The 20,709-nt window shown below is 37.2% G+C and overlaps 1 protein-coding gene across 5 annotated transcripts in view; it reads left to right on the top strand.

Annotated features, from left to right (window-relative positions):
- SNX13 (sorting nexin 13) overlaps window positions 1–20,709 on the top strand; it is a 65,314-nt gene that overhangs the window by 9,806 nt on the left and 34,799 nt on the right. For all 5 annotated transcript variants that reach the window (XR_014883877.1, XM_085226158.1, XM_085226156.1 and 2 more), the window contains exons 2-5: window positions 10,262–10,374; window positions 15,179–15,281; window positions 17,052–17,141; window positions 17,502–17,623. Coding sequence is in view for 4 of the 5 variants with exons in the window: in XM_085226158.1 (XP_085082284.1) it covers window positions 10,262–10,374; window positions 15,179–15,281; window positions 17,052–17,141; window positions 17,502–17,623 (428 nt within the window). In the remaining variant the exon portion in view is untranslated. The remainder of the gene's footprint in view (window positions 1–10,261; window positions 10,375–15,178; window positions 15,282–17,051; window positions 17,142–17,501; window positions 17,624–20,709) is intronic.

Raw genomic sequence — 20,709 nt, 5'->3', positions numbered from 1 at the left:
TTTTGGACAATTGCTCTGGCTTTGTAATATGTTCTGTAAAGCATCACTTTACACAGCTATTTTGTCTTCATCCAGTAAGTGTCCTTCATATGAAGTTTGGTCTTGTAAGAGATCAGATGTAATCTCAGAGACTACTGGTAAATTGCAATGTTTGTATCTGTTTCTTTTTTGAAACTGGGCAAGAAAATTTAGGGCATTTAAAGAACTGCAGTAAGTTTAAGCTTTAGAAGGAAATAGCGGTGTAACAATAAGTTTTTAGGGGAAGGTTCTGTTGGTCAGTGGATTTAAGCTGCTATTTAAAAATGCTTTGCATTTGCAGCTGTTTGTTATTTTGTTTCCGAACACTGTTTATTTGAAGTTCCTCTTTCTACATCCATTTAATATTGCAGTTTAAGCTAACTGTCATCCTAGTGTAAAAGTTTAAAAAAAAAAAAAAAAGTTGGGGAAATTAGTACGTCTTTGAGAAATAGTTTATGTTGAATGTTCAGAGGTTCTGTCAGATGATTTCTCTAGCTTGTCCCTCTGAACAGCAACCCTGCCTTCCAACGTGTTGTGCACTTACCTCCATTTGGTATTGCACGAGAACTTGCAACCTGGGTTGTAGGTACAGACATCTGACAGCACTGGTCCTTGTATTGAGCTCTGAAGGTCCCTGCCTACGTGCTGGCTGCCTGGTGCTGGACTCTGCACCACTGATGACATCTTTGTGTCCCAAAATCTAGTCAGTTTTTTTCACCAAGTCTGTTATCCACTTACCAGCCTGATTGGTTTGGTGATAAGAAGACTATGAGGGTATTCTGCTAAAGGTCTCACCAAAAGAGAAGATAGATACAGCATGCAAGGTACTTTCTTGTCCTCAGCATCACTCACCTCATCATAGAAAGCAGTGGGGTTGGTCGGGTACAATCTGGCCTTGCTAAATCCGTGCTGGTTATTTGCAGCCTAGCCAGAGACTGAGATGAGTCCGACTGGCCTGTATCTTCCTTCCTGGCCCAGATTGAAGGTGCCTGTTTGCTGCCAGTATAATTTGAGAAATCATCTGTGTTGGCTTTCAGTTGAGCTTCGGTATTTCTGACTCCAACACTTCCTGTAGTCAAGTGCAATTTGGCATTACAGCTCCAACTTAAAGTTTTTCCTATCTGAACCATACATTACTGTTTATGGTTCACATCTTAGTCTTTTTTCTTTTTTGGAGTGGTGGTGGATCTTTTAACCATATGATTTCCTTTAAGCAAACAAATTCCACAAAGATGTGACGTGAGTGCTGGTAGTGGTAGCAGCTCTGCCCACCGGGGACAATATAGAAATTAATTCTTGATCTCATTGTATCTATTTCTGGAAGAATCCTTCTGGCAATTACAGTAGATAATGTGAATTATCTTTTTTGCTTGTGTTCCTTTACATCCTTAACCTGACCTAATAAGGTCATTAGTGTATCTTGCTATATTTAGCCCATCCTCAGATAAAATACTGTAAAGTTATATTACTAATTTAATATTTTAAAGTAACTTTCTCATCTAGATAAGGATTGTTGCTTATTTTAGAATGTTAAATTGTATTATGTAATTTTAAAGTAAAATAATAATTAAAAAAAACACATCAAATACAATGGTACGATACTACACTGTGTCCAAAACTGCTTCATCTCAAAATAAGTGTTGTAAATGAATCTATTTCAGTGGACTGTCAGAATTGTGCTGCTAATAGCACAGATACAGAATAATATTGCCAGATAAGCAAAAAACTCCAGTGATTATTTTATACCCAGGGTACTAATAACTTCTGTTCTACAGTAAACAGAAAGAACTGGATTGTGTATGTTCCTATATACAAATTCAGTATTTACTGTATTTATCACAGAATCACAGAATTGTAGGGGTTGGAAGGGACCTCTAGAGATCATCGAGACCAACCCCCCTGCCAAAGCAGGTTCCCTACACCAGGTCGCACAGGTAGGCGTCCAGGCGAGACTTGAATATCTCCAGAGAAGGAGACTCCACAACCTCCCTGGGCAGCCTGTTCCAGTGCTCCATCACCCTCACCGTGAAGAAGTTCTTACGCACATTTGTGCGAAACTTCCTGTGCTGCAGCTTATGTCCGTTTCCCCTCGTCCTGTCTCCACGTACCACTGAAAAGAGACTGGCCTCACCATTATGTCCGCCACACCTCAGATATTTATAAACCTGGATCAGGTCCCCTCTCAGTCTTCTTTTCTCAAGGCTAAACAGACCCAGTTCACTTAGCCTTTCTTCATAGGGGAGATGCTCCAGGCCCTTCACCATCTTTGTGGCCCTCTGCTGGACTCTTTCCAAGAGATCCCTGTCTTTTTTGAACTGGGGAGCCCAGAACTGGACACAGTACTCCAGATGAGGCCTTGACCAGGGCAGAGTAAAGGGGGAGGATCACCTCCCTCGACCTGCTGGACACGCTCTTCTTAATGCACCCCAGAATGCCATTTTGGCCACAAGGGCACACTGCTGGCTAATGGCCAACCTGTCGTCCACCAGGACGCCCAGGTCCTTCTCTGCAGAGCTCCTCCCCAGCAGCTCATCCCCCAGCCTCTATTGATGCATGCAATTATTTCTCCTATATATTCTTCATATGTGTAGTTTAAACATCAAGAGACAGCCTACTTGCTCTCTTCTGGAATGAGACTGACGTAACAAATTTCTGTCAAGATATACATTGAGAATCACAAGTGGTAGAAATTGTACTCAAACCAAAGTTGATGATTCTTTGAGTTCATTAAGTGGGATCAGATTTGTTCAGCAAACAAAAGGGAACTTTCTAATAACTCCTTGCTCCGGTGTTGGACAAGAAAGTACTGGTCAAGCAGCTTTTCCTTTTTAATCAGAACTGAAATATACTGTAAGATAGTTTCTTTATGTGTCACTTCATTATTTTTAGCCACTTGGGACAATGCTTTTCTTTACTTAATAGAGTCTGGGGCTTTCTCCTACTCTTCCTTCCCCGGAATTTTGCACTGCAACGCATGGAATAGATGTAATTTGTTAGTCCAGAAGCTGAACATAGAACAGTATAGATTATCTCATTGGCTTGAATTCAAGCTTGCATTAGATGGATTACTTTTTCTTACTTTGGATCACCTAAGATGATCCTGTCAAGCAATAAGACTTGTGTTTGTCTGGTCTTCTTTGTCCTTTCTTGTTTTCCTATCTGCTTGGCTAACCTAAGATACGAGTCAGTAAGAATTTATAGTTTTTTTTTACAGGAAGTTAAAAGTGAGTTTGAGAACGTCCCTTCTTATTAGATTTAAGGAGATAGCTGAAAGCGGGCTAACAGCTTCTGTTTCCCATCAGTATCCAGCATGCTGAAGTGTTTCCTTTAAATATGACCACGATTCCCAGTTCTCTTAATTAGAATACAGTTTAGAATTGGGGTTTCAATGCAAGCATGTGATCAGAAAATGTTTGTGTCTGTGAAGCTGGCCTCTTGTTTTTCCTACTTAGATAAGTATCTACTTTCAAGATCTGGTTGTGAAATATGACTTTCTAGCCATTGCAGTTAATTCTGATGTTAAATAAAATATCTATCAGTGTTGAGAATAAGTGTTAGAAGAATAAAGGTTGGCTAGTTTCAAATAAATGAATTGTCATCTGGATTTCACGTGGTTGTTAGGAATACTGACAGAACAGGTGAGAGAAAACTAAACAGTAGAACCTGACTTTTCAATCCAGGCTGTTTGACTTTGTTTTTTCACTTGAAAAGAAAATTTGACATCAAAAATTCTTTCGCTTCTGATAGAAGGAATGAAAGTTAATCAAAATACTTATTTTTCTTCATTGACTTCAGTGCATAAAACACTCATATCATAAACATAGTACATAATTTTGCCATTTTTGAGGGTAATATTGTGCAATAAGGCAGTGGATTTCATTGCTGATAAAATTGAGATTGCAATGACATACAGAACAGCTTTTAAACTTTTTAATTAGTCTAATTAAATTTGACTGTACTGTGTATTTTAAGGAAGTGCCAGCATATATTTACATTTAAAGGTTTGCACTTTTAAAAGTGAACTTCATAAATCAAGTAAAGAGGCAGGGCAGTAATTGTGGTTTTAGAGTATAAACCTATAGTTATCACCCATTCTGAGGCAGTTGATTAGACCAGCTTGTGTAATGCAGCAGAGTAGGGGAAAGCATTACCCAAAATTCTTCTATCTCGAAGAGAGCAAGAAGCAGCAGGAAAGCCTCAGCTAAATAGGGTTAGGCATGATTGCTCTTAAATTCATCCAACTGTTAACCAACTAAACCATTTGGCATACAAAGCATATCTTGAGCTGGGCAGGGACAAATGGGATCATGGTTAGCAGAGAATTTCCAGCTGTGTGACCAGGAAGGATCAGCAAGAATTCTGCACTTACCCAGAAGAAACTTAATGGGCCTAACTTTTGAATACATTGCATGATGTTCTGTATTTACAAGGTGATTTGTTTATGTCCCCTAATATTTTAGGCTTATTTGGGGAAGGAAAAACAAACTTACTGAACTTAGAACAATTGAAAGCAAAACAGACTACATGAAAATCGTTCTATTTAAGCCTTTCCCAAGAGTTTTCTTTTAAGTACTACAGTAGGCAAAAGACTTCACTCTGATTTTATTATTATTATTATTTTTTTTTTTTTTTTTACATAGTCTGAGAGAGGAATGGATTGTTGAGTATTGCTTTATCTATCCAGTTGGGCTGAGGTGGGCAAAGGGCAAAAAGATAAGGTGGAAGGAGTTAAAAGACATTAAGTGATATGCAGAAGTCTTTTCAAAACTCCCTGTAGCCTGTCTTTCACTTGGATTGCTTTGATTTAGCATATAGTAAGACTGGTAACTACCATGATATCAGTGGTTTATTTTGAACTTGTTAAATATGAGATTGATACTCCACAGTTGATACTGCTTTCCCATCCTACTTGTCATGCTAGTGAGGGCACAGTAATTTGAATCCTAAAATAATGTTTTTAATCACTTGACAAAAATGACACTTGCCTTAATTATAGAAAGGTCTGTACGTGAACACATTCCATTTACACTTAAAATTGAAGTGAAAGCGCAGATGTGTAGAATTAACAGAAAATTAAACTTGACATCTACTCTTAACAAATTGTTAATGTGAGCCCACAGATGACATTGAATACATTTAGCCAAATCATATTAAGAAATAAGAGAAAAAAAAATAAACGTTAAAAGTGCCCAAAGAGCAAAGACTAGTTTGCTTATCAATGTCTGGCTAGAGACAGAATCACAGAATGGCCAGGGTTGGAAGGGACCTCAAGGATCATGAATCTCCAACTCCCCTGCCACATACAGAGCCACCAACCTCCCCATTTAATACTAGACCAGGCTGCCCAGAGCCCCATCCAACCTGGCATTGAGCACCTCCAGGGACAGGGCATCCATAAACTCTGGGCAGCCTGTTCCAGCACCTCACCACTCTCTCTGTAAAGAATTTCCCCAACATCTAACCTAAATCTTCCCTCCCTCAACTTAAAACCACATCCCTTTGTCCTGCAGTTATCAACCCTTTCAAAGAGTTGACTCCCCTCCTGTTTGTGGGCTCCCTTTATGTACTGAAAGGCTGCAACGAGGTCACCCTGCAGCCTTCTTTTCTTCAGCTCCCTCAGCCTGTCCTCACAGGGGAGGTGCTCCAGTCCCCTGATCACCTCTGTGACTCTTCTCTGGACCCTCTCCAACAGCTCCCTATCTTTCTTGTACTGGACATAACAGCTGCTGCCATTTAAACATTGCTACCAGACAAATGCAGTTGGATATACACAGTAAAAGAACCATGGGTGAGGAAGAACAATTTTCTTTAGAGTCCACAATATTATGTGGCATAACTTCAGTGTTAAAGCAGTCACAAAGGGTGGGCAGCAGCAGTGGTACAGCATTCAGAGTGGCTCTTTGAATGCTGCAGCTGTACGACTTCAGAGTTCTTAAGCTGAAGCTTAAGATGCAGAAGTAAATGATTCCTGAGCCCTCCCTTTCTATCTTGCTATTCTTTCTTTCTCCCTGCTCTGTTCCCAGACTTAGCAGCACAATTACAGTTATTCTGGGTCTGCAAGGCCAAGTTTAAAGAGTGAGGTGCTTCTGTTCCAGCAGGCATGAGAGGGCAGGGGTGCCTGGACCTGCAAGGGTAGGAGTGTGGGTGCTTGGGGGGCAAGGAGAGAGCTGGGAGAAAAGGAGCAGCTGTCAGAGGGGACACCCGGGGCTGTTTTTTGAATGAAAGGAGAAACACTTCTCTGTCAGTTGCTGTTGCAAACAAGAATTGGCAGCACCAGTTTTGAGTCCAAGCATAGCACAGCTATACTTTCCTCACTGCATGTTTGCAGTGAAAGCAGTATCAGGCTGAGAGTTTTGCTTAAAGATGGGTTAGAGGCAAAGCTCTGACAGCTTGTCCACTGGATTATGTGAAGGAGAAGCCTACTGAAACTACTTCAGAAAGGCAGTTAGTTGTGACAGTGGCTCATTGCTGTTACGGCTGCTACATTAAGTCCTTGCCATGCTCCTGCTGACTTGCTTGCAAAATAATCTTGCTAATTCATGAGCAGTAAGCTGTAATACCACATGTCTGTCTAGCCTATAAACTGCACACAGGTTCAAGGTAGTGAATTCTGTGGATTTACACAGGATCCTGTGTGAATGGTGATGAATCAGTCAGCTCTGCTGCGTCAGCCAACAGCAATGTGCAACAGGAACCATCAGAATGTGGTTTTAATTAGTACACAGCAAAAGCCAAAGAAAAGAAAAGCAGAGGAACGTAAGAAAGCAGATTTTAATGTGTTTCTTTTAGCGTCTGTGTATTGTGAGGAGGAAAAACAACCTACAGTAGGAAACATGAAAAAGCCTACTGTACAATTAGCAAATGTGCAGTTAGAAGAGTGGTGGGGTTAGGATGGTATTTTACAGGTTTATAGTTAGAAAGATTATCATGGTGGAAAGAGAGTCAAAAAATGAAATGTTCACCTGTGTCCTAGGCTTGCAGTAGAAAACTCCAAAAGGAGGGATCTCCAGGAAGAAATCCCTCCTAGGGCAGTCAACCCTTAAATGGGGTCTAGGAGGGGTGGAGCCAGGCTCAGGCCACACAGCTGAATTCCTTTACCTGTGCTCCCATGGCTGACTCAGTCCTTGCCTCAGGTGATCAATCAGTGGTTCAGGCCGTGACCCAACAGTTTCCATACACCTACTAAAAAAAAAAAAAAGTAGGTGTCATTAAAAGGTTATCTCTCGTTAATTCTGTCACCAGCATCAAGCCTGTAAATATTCACCTCTAGTAATTGATGAGGCTTTTCAACCTGCTGTTTCAGTTTACAGACAACCCTATTCTGCATTTAATACCTTGCTAAAGCAATTCTATACCGTGGAAAAAAGGCTACTGAATCTTATGTGGTGCTGCTTTCGCCCTTCACGTGTATGACCTTACAAAGAAAGACTTCTGCAGTGCATTTGTAGGGCTTGAGGCTTGAAAAATGGAATGTAGTGATGGCAAGGTAAATATATGGCATCTGAAGTGATGCTAAGCAAATGTGAGTAAAACACGAGGTGGAACCACTGCTTGTCTGGAATGCAGAGCCTTCATTTGTGTGTATGCATTATATACATGCGTGCCTCATACAGGATTAAGGCCTGTATTAGTCCTATGGTCCTGAGTCACTGACAATAGTTGCTTGAAATTCTGTAACTGATGCTTTGACAGTTCAGTTTGGAAGTTTGTCTTTTAAAAGGTTTGGGCAGCTACTACGTAAATGCTGTTACACATCTCTACAGGATACTGGCTTGCACTTTCTTCTAGGAGTGAGAAATATTCACCCTACGGTTAAATTCAGTAAGACTAGACAAAATGTCAGTAAATTTGTCTTTAAAATACAGCTTACTTGTAAAGAAGTTTGAAGTTCCATATTCCTTCCTAGCAAGTACTAATTAGTACTAGTTGCACAGAAATATTTAAGTAGCAGTTGGACTTTCTTTGCTTTTTTTCTGATATGGCAAAGGAGAGTTAGCTTTCAATTTTGCCCAAGAGTTGTACTGCTGGAAATTTTAAGAAGCATGAAGTTGCAGAAAGCCTTATTTACAGCCAGCCTGAATTGAACTGTTCTGATCATTCCATCCTTTTGAATGTCTCTCTCAAAATCCTTAGATTATAAATCAAAAGTGGATAAGAATTGGGCCAGTATCTGTAGTGGCAGTACTTCCTGCAGTGTGCTGAGTTGTCTGAGTTTTAAGAAATCCTATTAAAATACCAAATGAGATTTGAATCTCTGTAGCCATATGCTAAATTGCAGAGCTAGAGTGTAGGATAAAAGGTCACTATTCTATCTGTTATGGAACTTTCTTTGTTAATTATGCATTCATCCATCTCTGAATACGCATCCTGCTATCTTGTTAATTAAGTTTTGTTAAGTCATTTAGAGTCCTTATCCCATATTTAGGACTTCAACTTTTTTTGAATCATGTTATTAGATGTACTGATTTTTTGATATAAGATCACTATTAAACATTATGTTCTGTGTGCACATCTTGTTGTGTTTAGTACTCTGTACAGGTTTCAAAATGTGTACATTTCTGAGGGTGTGAATTTGAGGACTCATCTTTGTGTGTTAGAGTGTGGACATAATGAGAGCTCGTGCCACTTTCTTATTGTATATAGCCGAATTAGATTACTTATCATTGTTCATTGGATTCTTAAAACTTTTTTGTCATTGTGTAGTTTTTTCTGAGTTCTGTGCCTCAGAGAAAGAGCTGAAGTTTCCCTTCAGAGAAATAAGAAACGTAGGCAGGTGCTCCCCATCCCTCACATTAAATACTAAAAAAGAGCTCCTTGCTAGTATGGTGCTAGATCTTTGCTTGTTTTCTGAATGTCAAACTGCAAGACAAGTTTATTTAAATACTTTCTTAGTGTTACTTGTTGACATTGCAGTTGTCTGTTTCTAGGGTGTCATTTGATCAGTGGTAGGAAAGGCATAAGTTAGACAAAAAAAGAGAAAAGTTGAGAACCTTGGAGCTGGAACAGTTTTCGTGGCCTAGAAATTCTCATCAGCTTCACTTTCACGCTTTTGGGATTTGGCTGAAACACACTTTCCTTATTGAACTATAGGATAGAATGTATTAACATTATATAATCTTTGTTGGCTGCATTGTAGCATTGTGAAAGTCCAAGACTGCAATAGCTCAGTGCAGTCAGGTTGTAACAAAAAAGCAACATAGTGACATGTGCATGCATGCATATACAAACACATATGTATGCATATATGTATTTCTATGTTAAGGTACTTGCACTGCAATGTATAATAGCATGGTAACCTGCATCCCCTTTAGGCTGTTTTACGGGTGAGTTATGTGACATACCAGCCCTAGAATCCACCAAACCCACAGCTGCTCTTGCAGTTGACTTCAGCTACACTAAGTACCTTCAAAACAGCATTTTTCTTCCTTCTCATCTGTATGATCAATGAACATATAGATGTTATAATTATGAAATATACCAGAGAGTTTAGCTAAGTAATTATTATACCAAAAGAGAATAGATACAGAGTGCTTACCTGTGTCCTAGGCTCACTGTAAAACTCCAAAGGAGAAATCTCCAGAAGAGATCCTTCCCTACTGGTAGTCAGCTCTTAAATGGGGTCTAGGAGAGGTGCAGCCAGGCTCCAGCCCTTCAGCAGCACAGCTGAATTGCCTTCACCTGTGCTCCTGTGACTCATTGCTCACCTTAAGTGATCAATCAGAGGTTCAGGCTGTGATTCAACAGTTCCTATACACCGTCATGGAGAAAATGTTAATCCAGGATTTCTGTCATCTTTTTCATTTTAAATTTCAGGATTTTAAAACAGTTATGTTTAAATTTTATTTTCCTGTTCTGTTGGTTGGTTTGGGTTTGTTCTTTTTGAAGTAGTGGAGAACTTTGTAGGAAGAATGTGTTTTAGGAAGCAAAAGCATACGAAAAAGAAGAAGGTAATAGCATTTTTAATGCTATTGTAATAGTTGCACCTGTATTGAGAGATGGGAAACAATAGTTAAAAGAAAAATACTCTAATGTTGGCTAAGATAAACTGCTAGCTCACAGTGTAAATTGATAGCAAAATGCTTTTTTTTTTTTTATTATAAGAAGTTTCTATTTCATCAAGAATACATTTATTTCCTGCCTAGATAAAATGTATCAAGATTTTGAGTAACTACAAATATTGCTTTGGAAGTTTCCAAGCTGTGTATGTATTAATGACTCTTTTCCTATGTGTTCTTGTTTGCAGACCAGTCTTTCCATATGGGGATGGGGAAGTCTTGGTGTTGTGCTTTTTCTAATAACTTTTGGACCCTTCGCTATATTTTACTTTGCGTTTTATATCCTCTGCTTTGTGGGTGGGTAAGTATGCTACTTACTATTTGTGTATACTTGAGGTAAAATTTTAACGTGTCTGCCAACAATTTGCTCTGAAAATCTGAAATGACTTCTATGTAATTGTGTGCGTTTAAGCAACCTCGTGTGACCAAATTATTTTTTCTTGAGATCTCAAATTTATTAAAATTAAGATTTATACTTTTTTTTGTTTAAACGGTGCTTATACTATCTTTGCCAAGAGGAAAAAGATGACTGATTTTTAGTAAACAGATCTAAGTATTTTTAATAGCTACTAGTGGACAAATATTCACATAACACCAATGCTATCTTCAGTTCGTTACTTTCTATTACTGTGTTGGTTCTTATCCCAGGTACTTTTTAAGAAATTGTGTCCTCCTTCCTTCTTACTAACTCATTTTCCTACGTAAGATGCTTCATTCATGAGGAAAGTGAACTGGTATTTTTCTGTATATATGGAAATGTTTCCTTGGTACACCTTGAACAAGCACATCAGTTCAGCAACTCTAGATATTTAATTTTGTAGACAGGAAGGATGCAAACATAATACAATGCTCGTAGCAGTAAAAATTATTACATTGTACATTATAATGTCTGCCTTATAATCTTTATTTTTGATGCTAGGTCTAAAAGGATTGGTAGGATAATCTTCCCTCCTCTTACTCATCCAACTGTTCTAGAGAATAGTAACATCTCTTGGCTCTCCAACACCTGCTTGATTTCTAGTGAGGGTGTTTGTCTAATTTTTTTTCTCTTTGAAATACTCTTCTGACTTTCTTATTGGGTACAGTAAAGTATGTATGTCCTACTGAAACGTACAATAGAGTTAAGTTGCTAGAACTGGAGATGCTATTTGGGTTTTAAGAATGTTAAACATAAAATCCTGTCCATGAGAATTCAGAGTTATCAGTTTACTAGATTGATGAGTTAGTTAAAGGCATTTACTTAAAAATTAGCTTGTCTTATTGAATCTTGATACATATATGATTGGCATATTTTGCTGACTGTACAACATCAGTGTACTTTGATTTACTGTTGTAGCTAGTCAATGAACATTTATCATCCCAGATCTAAATTCATCTTCTGGCAATGTTAAATTCAATCAAAGCAGAATCCGTATTCGTTTTCCTATTATGTGTTTATTTATATGGACAGATATGAGGTCTTAGCTTTTCCAGTAGTCTTTAGTTTAATATACACATCTTCTTGGCTAAGTCTCTGATCTGGCCCTTTATTACAGTGTTAGTCTTATCAGATGTGTGATACTTAATTTAACAGCCAGCATACAGAAACATGAGTTCTGAGTCGTTCAAACAGCTTTGTTTCCAAAATTTCCCTGCCTACTTTTTCTTTTTGAATTAATTCCCATGAGGCTATGAAAAATGTTTGTTCCTGTTTCTCTTACCTTGATTAGCAATAACATAACATCAGTTTCATAAATTATGAAAATAAGAATTAAATTTTGATTCATTTATAAGAGTTTCTTTAATAATTACATTGCCCTTATTTGGAGCAAAGTAACAAATTTGGATCTGTTTTTTTAATGCTAAGATTTTGAGTTGTTAACCACTTTGGCATGCAGTTTCTTAGCTTTTTGGACTTGTTCATAAATGGTGATTTTTTTATCAATGGTTTGGGGTTTCAACTAGTTAGGACTCTGCTTCTGTCCCATTTTGCAGTTCAAAAAGGAGAAAATGTTGAATTGTAGTTATCTGCATTCTGAATATCAACTTGAATGTTTGTAGTGTATGGCAGTGAGTTGTGAAGAAAAATGCTGATGCTGTAGCTGTAGAAACACATTGTGTTGATACCATTTTACTTTGGTTTTGTGGTATTTAGCTATTTTTTATATATTCTTACATGTACATTTCCTCTTACAAGCACAGCTAGCTTATAGTAAGTGTATTATTGTTATTTGCATGCATGAAACTGTTTTTGTATAAGAATAAAAGATTTAAATCAAAAGTTGTCTTTGTTTAATTTAACTTAATTTTTTTTAAATCAGGGCTCATTTCTAAAACATTAGGTTTTGTTGTTTGCATGTTTTGTAATACCTCTTCTTTCAATTTGGGATTTGAAAACTGATCACTTAGGAAATTCACTTAGCTCTTTGCACCAAACGAGAGGAGAGGTTGTTTCTTTAACCTTTACAGCCAAGACTATTACAAGGTGTTGAGCTTTACAACTTTTTTTTCCTTTTTTTTTTTTTTTTTTTTTTGCCTCTAAAGTAGTGAAATAAGAACTATATTATTTGCAGTTCTGCCAGCAGCCTATGTTGTCAGAACTAAAATTTCTTAGACCTGCAATCACTGACATATAAAGCAATTTGCTCTGTTGAAAATAGCATTATTATCGATACTTAATCATATGCATGCGTATGTGTCTGCCTGCCTACACCTGTTAGTTCAATTCCTGGTCAGACTGAGAATGATTGTGAAGCTGCATTTTGACTTCCACAGAGCATTCAGCTGAGGTTGTTACTTTTCACACTTGATGGGAAAATGATAAATCTGTTGCCTTCATTGTTCTGTCTTTCACCATTGTTCTAGTGTTAATCTGTCCTTGTGAGAAGCTGATCTTACGGTATTTTTGGAAGAACTTCAAACTGGGAACTACAGTCTCATTCTAATAATTTTTAAAAAAGACTAAAATGATTTTGCATTTACTGAATTTAATATCCTCTTGATTAATTGGATTAGCATTTGCGCTGGAAGCTTCTGATTAGCTAACAGCTATACTAAATAGTGAGGCTGTGTATACTTCTCTGATATACTCAAGATTTTTAAGCTGAAGAAGAAAATGTATTGATTTCTGCTCTGGAGGCAGAAGTTCTTAGCTTTTCTAGCTTAAAAATGGAAATACATATAGGATGATGGACATACATTTCAACTACACTGGTAGCATATGAGTATTTCTGAATGAGTGTAATTTTTGACACTTGAAACTTGTCAAAATGTTTGAGTGAAAAAAGATTCATAAGGTATAGCTTCTTATTTTCAAGGCTTCAATCCTTTTGAATTAACAGAATTATCTCACCCCTTCTTTCTCCTCCAAGTTGCTGATACTTGTTTGAAGTTAGAACTATTTCTTAGGGGGAAAAAAAAAGACGTTTTGAAAATACTTTTTTCTTTAAAAGCAGGTAGATTTACTTCATTTGTAGTCTACCAATTTCCTACTAGAAATCTCTAAGTAATGAGTGAAAAAAAAATTACCATTTTTAGCATAATGAAACAAATACTGGGAAGGTTTCTAAGCGAGTTTTTGTCCTTGAACTGAATTGAAATGATAATAGTGCTGTCGGTGTTATGATTTCAAAGCTATCTGGGAGCATCTAGAGCAGAAAAGCAATTAGAACTTTTAATTTTTTTTTTTTATTTATTGTCCTTCATTCATATGTAGAAAGTGTTTGTGATTGGCAGATAAAGAGGGTGCTCTAGGCTATAAGGGAATCAGAGTATTAAGCAGAATATTCTTCTTTATGAAGTTACCCATAATTTTGTGTAGCTTTTTTTTTTTTGTCCTTAAGATATTAGAGTATAAATGACAACCTCCCTATTTCTGAATTACTAACCGCTAAAGAGCTTATGAAGAATGGTTCCCAGTTTATAGGTTAAAACTTTTAAATGCTTTTCTTGTCTGCTTTAGATACATTGGTTAGAAATTATGTTCTAATCATACACGAAGAATGTTGTATAACAGGAAAAATCTATGCTAAAATAATGTTATTTCAGGACATTTCTAGACTGGGACGGTTTTGTGAGATCATACAGTCACAAGTGTTCATCAGCTGGCCTTTAAATTGAATAGTTGAAAAGCTTTGCGTATTCAGCCATCCCAAGGCTAGTCTTGAGCAGCAGTAACTTCTCAGTGTTTTTTATGCTTAATTTTTCAAAGGCTGCTTACTTCAGTTGTGCTATAACTGGCACAGCCTTTATGTTTTCAACTGTTTCTTATTAAAACAGGCTTTATGTTTTTGCACCCTGGTGTCATAAGCCATAAATAATTCCTGTTGCAGCAAAATTGAGTTTATTGTAGTAGTTATTTTCCCTTGTGCATTCATTATATCACAAACAAAAAAGTAATAAAAATAGCTGTTGTCCTGCTTAACTACAAGTCATGATTTAAATATTATTGTGGAGTTGTGAGGGTGAAAAGATAATGAATTTCTAATATAAAATTAAAAAAAAAATAAGTGGTCTAGGAGTATGCTTGTCTTTAGTGTTTATATGTTGACTTAATGGTTTGGGGGTTTGGTTTTGTTTAATTATGTTTAAATTATTTTTTCCTGTAGCCTTTTTTTCTTGTCTCTCTGTTCCTACGTGCCTTGATGAGACTACTTTTTTTTTTTTTTCTTTTTTTTTTTCCAGTTTAATATATGCTGTTATTCTTTCTGCTTTTGATATATCTATTTCTTCCCAGTGCTTTTGTGGTTCTTGTAAGGCTCTGGAACAGTTGCCCAGAGAAGCTATAGGTGCCCCATCCCTAGAGGAGTTCAGGCCAGGTTGCATGGGGAGCTGGGCAGCCTGATCTAGTGAATGGCAAACTTGCCCATGGAACATGGCTTTGGAACTAAATGATCTTTGAGGGCTCTTCCAACCTAAGCCATTCTGTGCTTTTATGATGAGACTGGGAAACTTTGTTTAGTATTGTGTTTGTTATTTTCTGTAACAAGATGCATTGAAAGAGCCTTGCCTTATGATAACAGTGAAAGTCACTATATATTGGTATTTCATAACTTGCTGTGTGATGTTTTCTAGTGGGGAGAGAAAAAAGACTGCTGTTCTATTTGGTGTTTCTTTTTCAATTTTAGAGGTTTTGTGGTTACTCTTTTATTTGGAAAAAGCAACTCAGAAAAGTACCTTGAGCAGTGTGAACATTCATTTCTTCCTTGTACATCAGTTGGTATCCCTAAGGTAAGGAGATTTTACTGTCCTTAATTTGTAGATCAGATTTTATAGCTTTGAAACTATAAGTTCTAAGCTACTTAATTTTAGTCTAAAAATTATAAATGTACCAATTTTCCAAGATTAAATGATCCCGCCTTTTTGTTTTCAGTCAACTGCAAAAGTATTTATAAAAGTGCAATGCAAGATTTTTCCTTCTAGAAATATGAACGTTATAAGCAGTTATGGGAAGTTTCTTTCAAATATTGTTTCTAGCTTCATGATGTTAAGTGGCTTATCTTTTGACTAACTTTAAGGCCAAAGAAAAATAATGGAAATGCATATATGAATGTGAAGGAGCAATGTGATCCCTTTTCCAACTTTGTTTCTGAAATTTTAACAGGCAGATCATCTTGGTTAGTAGTTCTAAATTCAGGCTTCCTGATTGCATAAATATGCATCTGTTTAGAACAGGTTTGTAATAGCTAACTGAGATGTGGAATTACTGTAAATTCCTGGTTTATGAACCTATGTGTCTTGACAGGTATGTCTTGCCCCAATTGGTTTGAACTCCTCAGAATAGAAAAATAGAAAAAATAGAAAAAACCTGAAGATTGCTAGTTATGTTATGATTAATCTTCCATACGTTTCACCTGATACATCCTTTGGCCATTAGATAGTCAATCATTGTAGCGTTTGTGATGAGAAGGTTTCAACTTTATTATCAATAGCACATGTAAAGAAATGTGCTTTGAGATTCAGCAGTACGTTTTCTAATTGCAGTTTTTTTGTGACTCATTCATAGCTCAGTTGAAAAGTTACCTTTTCACTTAAGTCCCAGATGTATCTTAGAAATAAAAAACTCAAGTATATTCTGAGTGTAAATTCATTGCTCTAAATGAAAAGTTTAAGGCTTTATTGACACTTTTCAAAAAGGAGTAGGCAAACTAATGTTTCTACTTTCCGTTCTATTTAACGAAACTTCATTTTAGGGGACTGAAGTTCTTGGTGCTATATAGCTTTCAATGGTTATGTTGATTATGAAGTTTTGCTTATATCTCGTTTGTTTATTTGAAGAGCAGGCTTAGAAAGTGTGTTCTGTCTTTTAAACTTACTTTACTTGTATGAAACTTCTTAATGTTCCTTCTTTGATCTTATTTATCCTTCTTTGATATATGTATCTACGCTCTAGTTGTTTTATAAATGAATGTACTTTTGTGTGTGTGTGTGTGTGTAATCCTTGCATTTTTTGTATTTCTGGGGTGAGGGTGAATTTTTAATGCATATATGCCATTTTTCTCAACTGACCAACTTAATCAGTTACTTTTTAAAGGGCTGTCTGTTGAGTAGTGATAGTAGGAGGACAAAGGAGTAATTTCTCTATCAGCACATAATAATCTGAAAAAGATAAAGGAAGTGTGTAGGGGAACCTAAACTATCACCTGCATGAGGCTAAAGACAAGTTTTGTAGTCAAGTATGGAAATGGACTCTTACCCACAAACTATCTTGTGCTGCTGTTCTCCCCCACCCTTTCATTGCTGTTTGAGTTTTATTTCCTTCTTATCTGTTATTTTAGTGAACTTGCTTCTTTACAGTAAACAAGAAATAATGTAGATCAGTTTCTCACTATTTACTATGAAAAGTATGGGTATTATTCTGTATAGTACATAAGACATAAATGTAAGAAAAAAGTTACATAAAGTTGCTACTGGAAAAAATATACAGATATCACAAATAGCTATAGTTAAAAACCAGCTCTACTGGAAACTACAAAGTTAAATTTCCTGATCTCTTTCAAGTGCATAGAAGAAATGAAACGTGAAGCCAGACCTATTAAGATTGACAGAAGACTGACAGGTGCAAATATAATTGATGAGCCTTTGCAACAGGTAAGTTCTAAACAGTACTATTTAATTAATTTTTCCAAGTATTGAGTCTGTAACATTGAAGTAGTTGTGAGGCAAATAGAAGTTGAGACTGGCAAGTGAAAAAAAATCAAGGATGGGCCAGGATATTGGGCAATGTTTTTTGTCTGTTTTCTGTATATTGCAATTTTTCAGCATAGCAGTGGGAATGTATGTGAATCAACAAAAGAGCTTTCAGTATTTATTTTTTCACTCATGGTTTTATAATAGTAGATAAGTTAATTAATGAACCTTTTAAGCAGATTGATATTGCCTTATCAGGCACATATTTTTTGCCCTGTTTTGTTCATTATTTCATTTTTCTTTTTCGCTTTTCAATTTCAGGTGATCCAGTTTTCCTTGAGAGACTATGTGCAGTACTGGTATTACACACTAAGTGATGATGAATCGTTTCTCCTGGAAATCAGGCAAGCTCTTCAGTATGCACTTGTTCAGTTTTCTGCCAGGTAAGATTATTTTATCAAGCAACTGGACAAATATCTCTGTTTGATAGTATGGTAGTAGATAAATTATTTTTAGTTTATCCATTGGCAGAGCTCACTAGAAGAAAGAACATTAACATATTTTAAGATCATAATCTAAAAGAAGTACAGCCTTGCTGATCCTGTAGGCAATGAGAGGAAGTGATGCTTGTTGCCGCAGTCTTCCAGATTTTGATTAATGCCCAAAATTACTGAATAGCTATTTTTGTGTAACTTAAACACTGAGCAGTGTGAATCCTCATTTTTTTGCATGCAAGTCAGGTTCGCATAAACAGCAGGGCTGTTTCCAAGATGAGTCTATCTGAAAACCTTAATTTAAAATACTTGTATCAGCTTAGATAAGTCTTAAAATAGGGTCTTGCTGTTGAGTGTGTATAAACAATGAGTAATTTCAAAAGGGTAGTAATGTGATGTATCATTTCTTTTTACAGACGTAATTTTGTCTTAAAGATACTTACTTATTTAGTTCATGACAAATTGATGGTTTGTTAATTGTCCCTTGTTTTTTCTGTTCTTAATCAAGTAGAAGAAAATCAGAGAGTGAATGAGTAGGAAATAGTTTATCTTTAGTATGGCTGAAGCCACCTTTATTTATATCCATGTAAACTTCAATACTTCTATTAAGTAATGATTTCAAGCATTTCTCTCACTGCAGTAATTATCTGTTTTCTCTTTATTAAGATGTTGCGGGTCACCTAAGTATAAGAAACTTCTCAGCAAGTTTTAAGGCTTTGTTGTCCTCTATTACTTGAAAACGCAGATCAGAGCACTATTCTGGCAAGATGGAGAGCTAGGTTTAATACTAGGGAAAGTTCATGATAATAAAATCATATTGATTATGAAATAATAGAAACCGTAGGAACCAGGTTTGAAAATAATGAAAAGTAGGCTAAATAAACAGTACCTTATGGGAAACAATCCTGTTCTTACATATGAAGTGGATTTGACTGCTCAACTTCAGTGATTTTGTCTATTGGATGAAGTTACTTCATTGGGTGGTACTGAACTTTGACTTTGTGTCAAAGCACGCCAAGTTGTAACTACCTTAATTTTTCCTCCAATAGTATTGCATTTCTTCAAAAATGGCCTCTACTCCTGTACAATTTTCTTTTTCCTGTACAATTCCTATCATTTTCCTAGAGCTGCAGCAATTGATTATTATCAGGAGAAAATGATCTAGTGTATTTATAACAACTGCAGTCAGTTATAGCCATAGCAGTCTTAGATTAGTTCCATAATCTCTAACTTCATATACACTATGAATTTCTGGAGAGGGTGAGTACAGCAGACTTTTTTTTTTTTTTTTTTTTTTTCCCAATCTCTTTCAGAACAGTGCTGCGAGGCTGCCACCTAGTGTTTTTGTATGGCTTGATTGTATGAACGGTGGAGCTGGATTATCAGTGGTTTTGATTAACTTCCCTTTGAGACAGCTCCACTGCTGAATCTTGCATCTAGATTTTGTTTATCAGAGTTTTTTATCTCTTTCTCTTTTTGAGGAGGAAAGAGAAAATAAACACAAAGAAAAAAGTGTTTTAGAAGGATGTTGTTATAATAAAGTAGTTATATGAGAGAATTTAGACAATGGAACATCTCCAGAGATGGGGCATCCACAACCTCTTTGGGCAGCCTGTTCCAGCACCTTACCACCTTCTCAGTGAAAAACTTCCCTGACATCTAATCTGAATCTTCCATCCTATAGTTTAAAGCCATTTCCCCTTGTCCTGTCATTACCTACCCATGCAAAAAGTTGATTTCTCTCCTGTTTATAATCTTTCTTTAAATATTGGAAGATTATAATGAGGTTTTACTGCTGCTTTCTCTTCTCCAGACTGAATAAGCCCAGCTCCTTCAACCTTTCTTCATAGGAGATGTGCCCCAGCCCTCTGATCATCTTCATGACTCTCCTCTGGACACTCTGCAAATGTTTGACATTTTTCATATCTTGAGGGCCCCAGACCTGAATGCAGTGTTGCAGGTTGGGCTTCAGAAGGGTAGAGTAGAGAGGGACAATCACCTCGCTTACCCTGCTGGTCACCCTTCTTCTGATGCAGCTCAGGGTACTGTTGGCCTTCTGCGCTGCAAGCACACGCTGCTGGTTTGTACTAAGTTCATCTGCCAGGACCTCTAAGTTGTTCTCAGCAGGGCTACTCTCAAGGAGTTCTTCTCTGAGTCTGGGATTACCCTAACTTAAGTGCTTTGCCTTGTTGAAGCTTCACATGGGCCCATCTTTCGAGTTTATCAAGGTCCCTCTGGATGGCATCCCTTTTTTCTACTGTATCAACTGTGTCACTCACCTTGGTGTCATCAACAAACTTACTTGAGGGTACACTCAATCCCATCATTTGTGTCATTGGTGAAGATGTTATAGAGCACCAGTCCCAAGACAGACTCCTGGGGGACACTGCTTGTCACTGGCTTCTGGCTGGTTATGGAGCCATTGACTGCAACCCTCTGGCTCTCATCTTCTACCCAATTCCTTATCCACTGAGTAGTCTACCCTTCAGGACCATATCTCTCCAATTTAGAGATAAGGATGTAGTGTGGGGGACCATGTGAGAAGCCTACCAGAAGTACGGGTAGGTGACATCAGCTGCCTTCCTTTTGTCCACTAATGCTATTACTCCATCATAGGAGGTCACCGCTTTGGTCAAACATGACCTTCCCTTGGTGAAGCTGTGCTGGCTGACATGGATCACCCACTCAATCTTCATGTACCTTAGCATGTCTTCTGGGAGGATCTGTTCCATGATCTTCCCAGGCACAGATCTGTGGCTCATTGGCCTGTAGTTCCCTAGGTCCTCCTTCTTCCCTTTATTATAAATGGAAGTGATGTTTCCCATTTTCCGGGGGTCTTCTGACAGCCATGGCTTTTCAAATATGATGAAGAGCGGCTTGGCAACCACATCAGCCAGCTCCCTTAGGTCCCTGAGATGCATGTCATCTGGCTATCCACAGACTTGTACACATTCAGTCTCATGAGATGATCTTGGACTTGCTCTGCCCTTACATTGCAGGGGAATTGGCTCCTTTACATCCTACCAAGAGATTCA

This window comes from Meleagris gallopavo, chromosome 6 (assembly GCF_905368555.1).
Source record: "Meleagris gallopavo chromosome 6, MGAL_WU_HG_1.1, whole genome shotgun sequence".
Taxonomy (NCBI): domain Eukaryota; kingdom Metazoa; phylum Chordata; class Aves; order Galliformes; family Phasianidae; genus Meleagris; species Meleagris gallopavo.
Note: the sequence above shows the minus strand (reverse complement) of the source record. Positions and strands in the feature narration are given on the sequence as shown.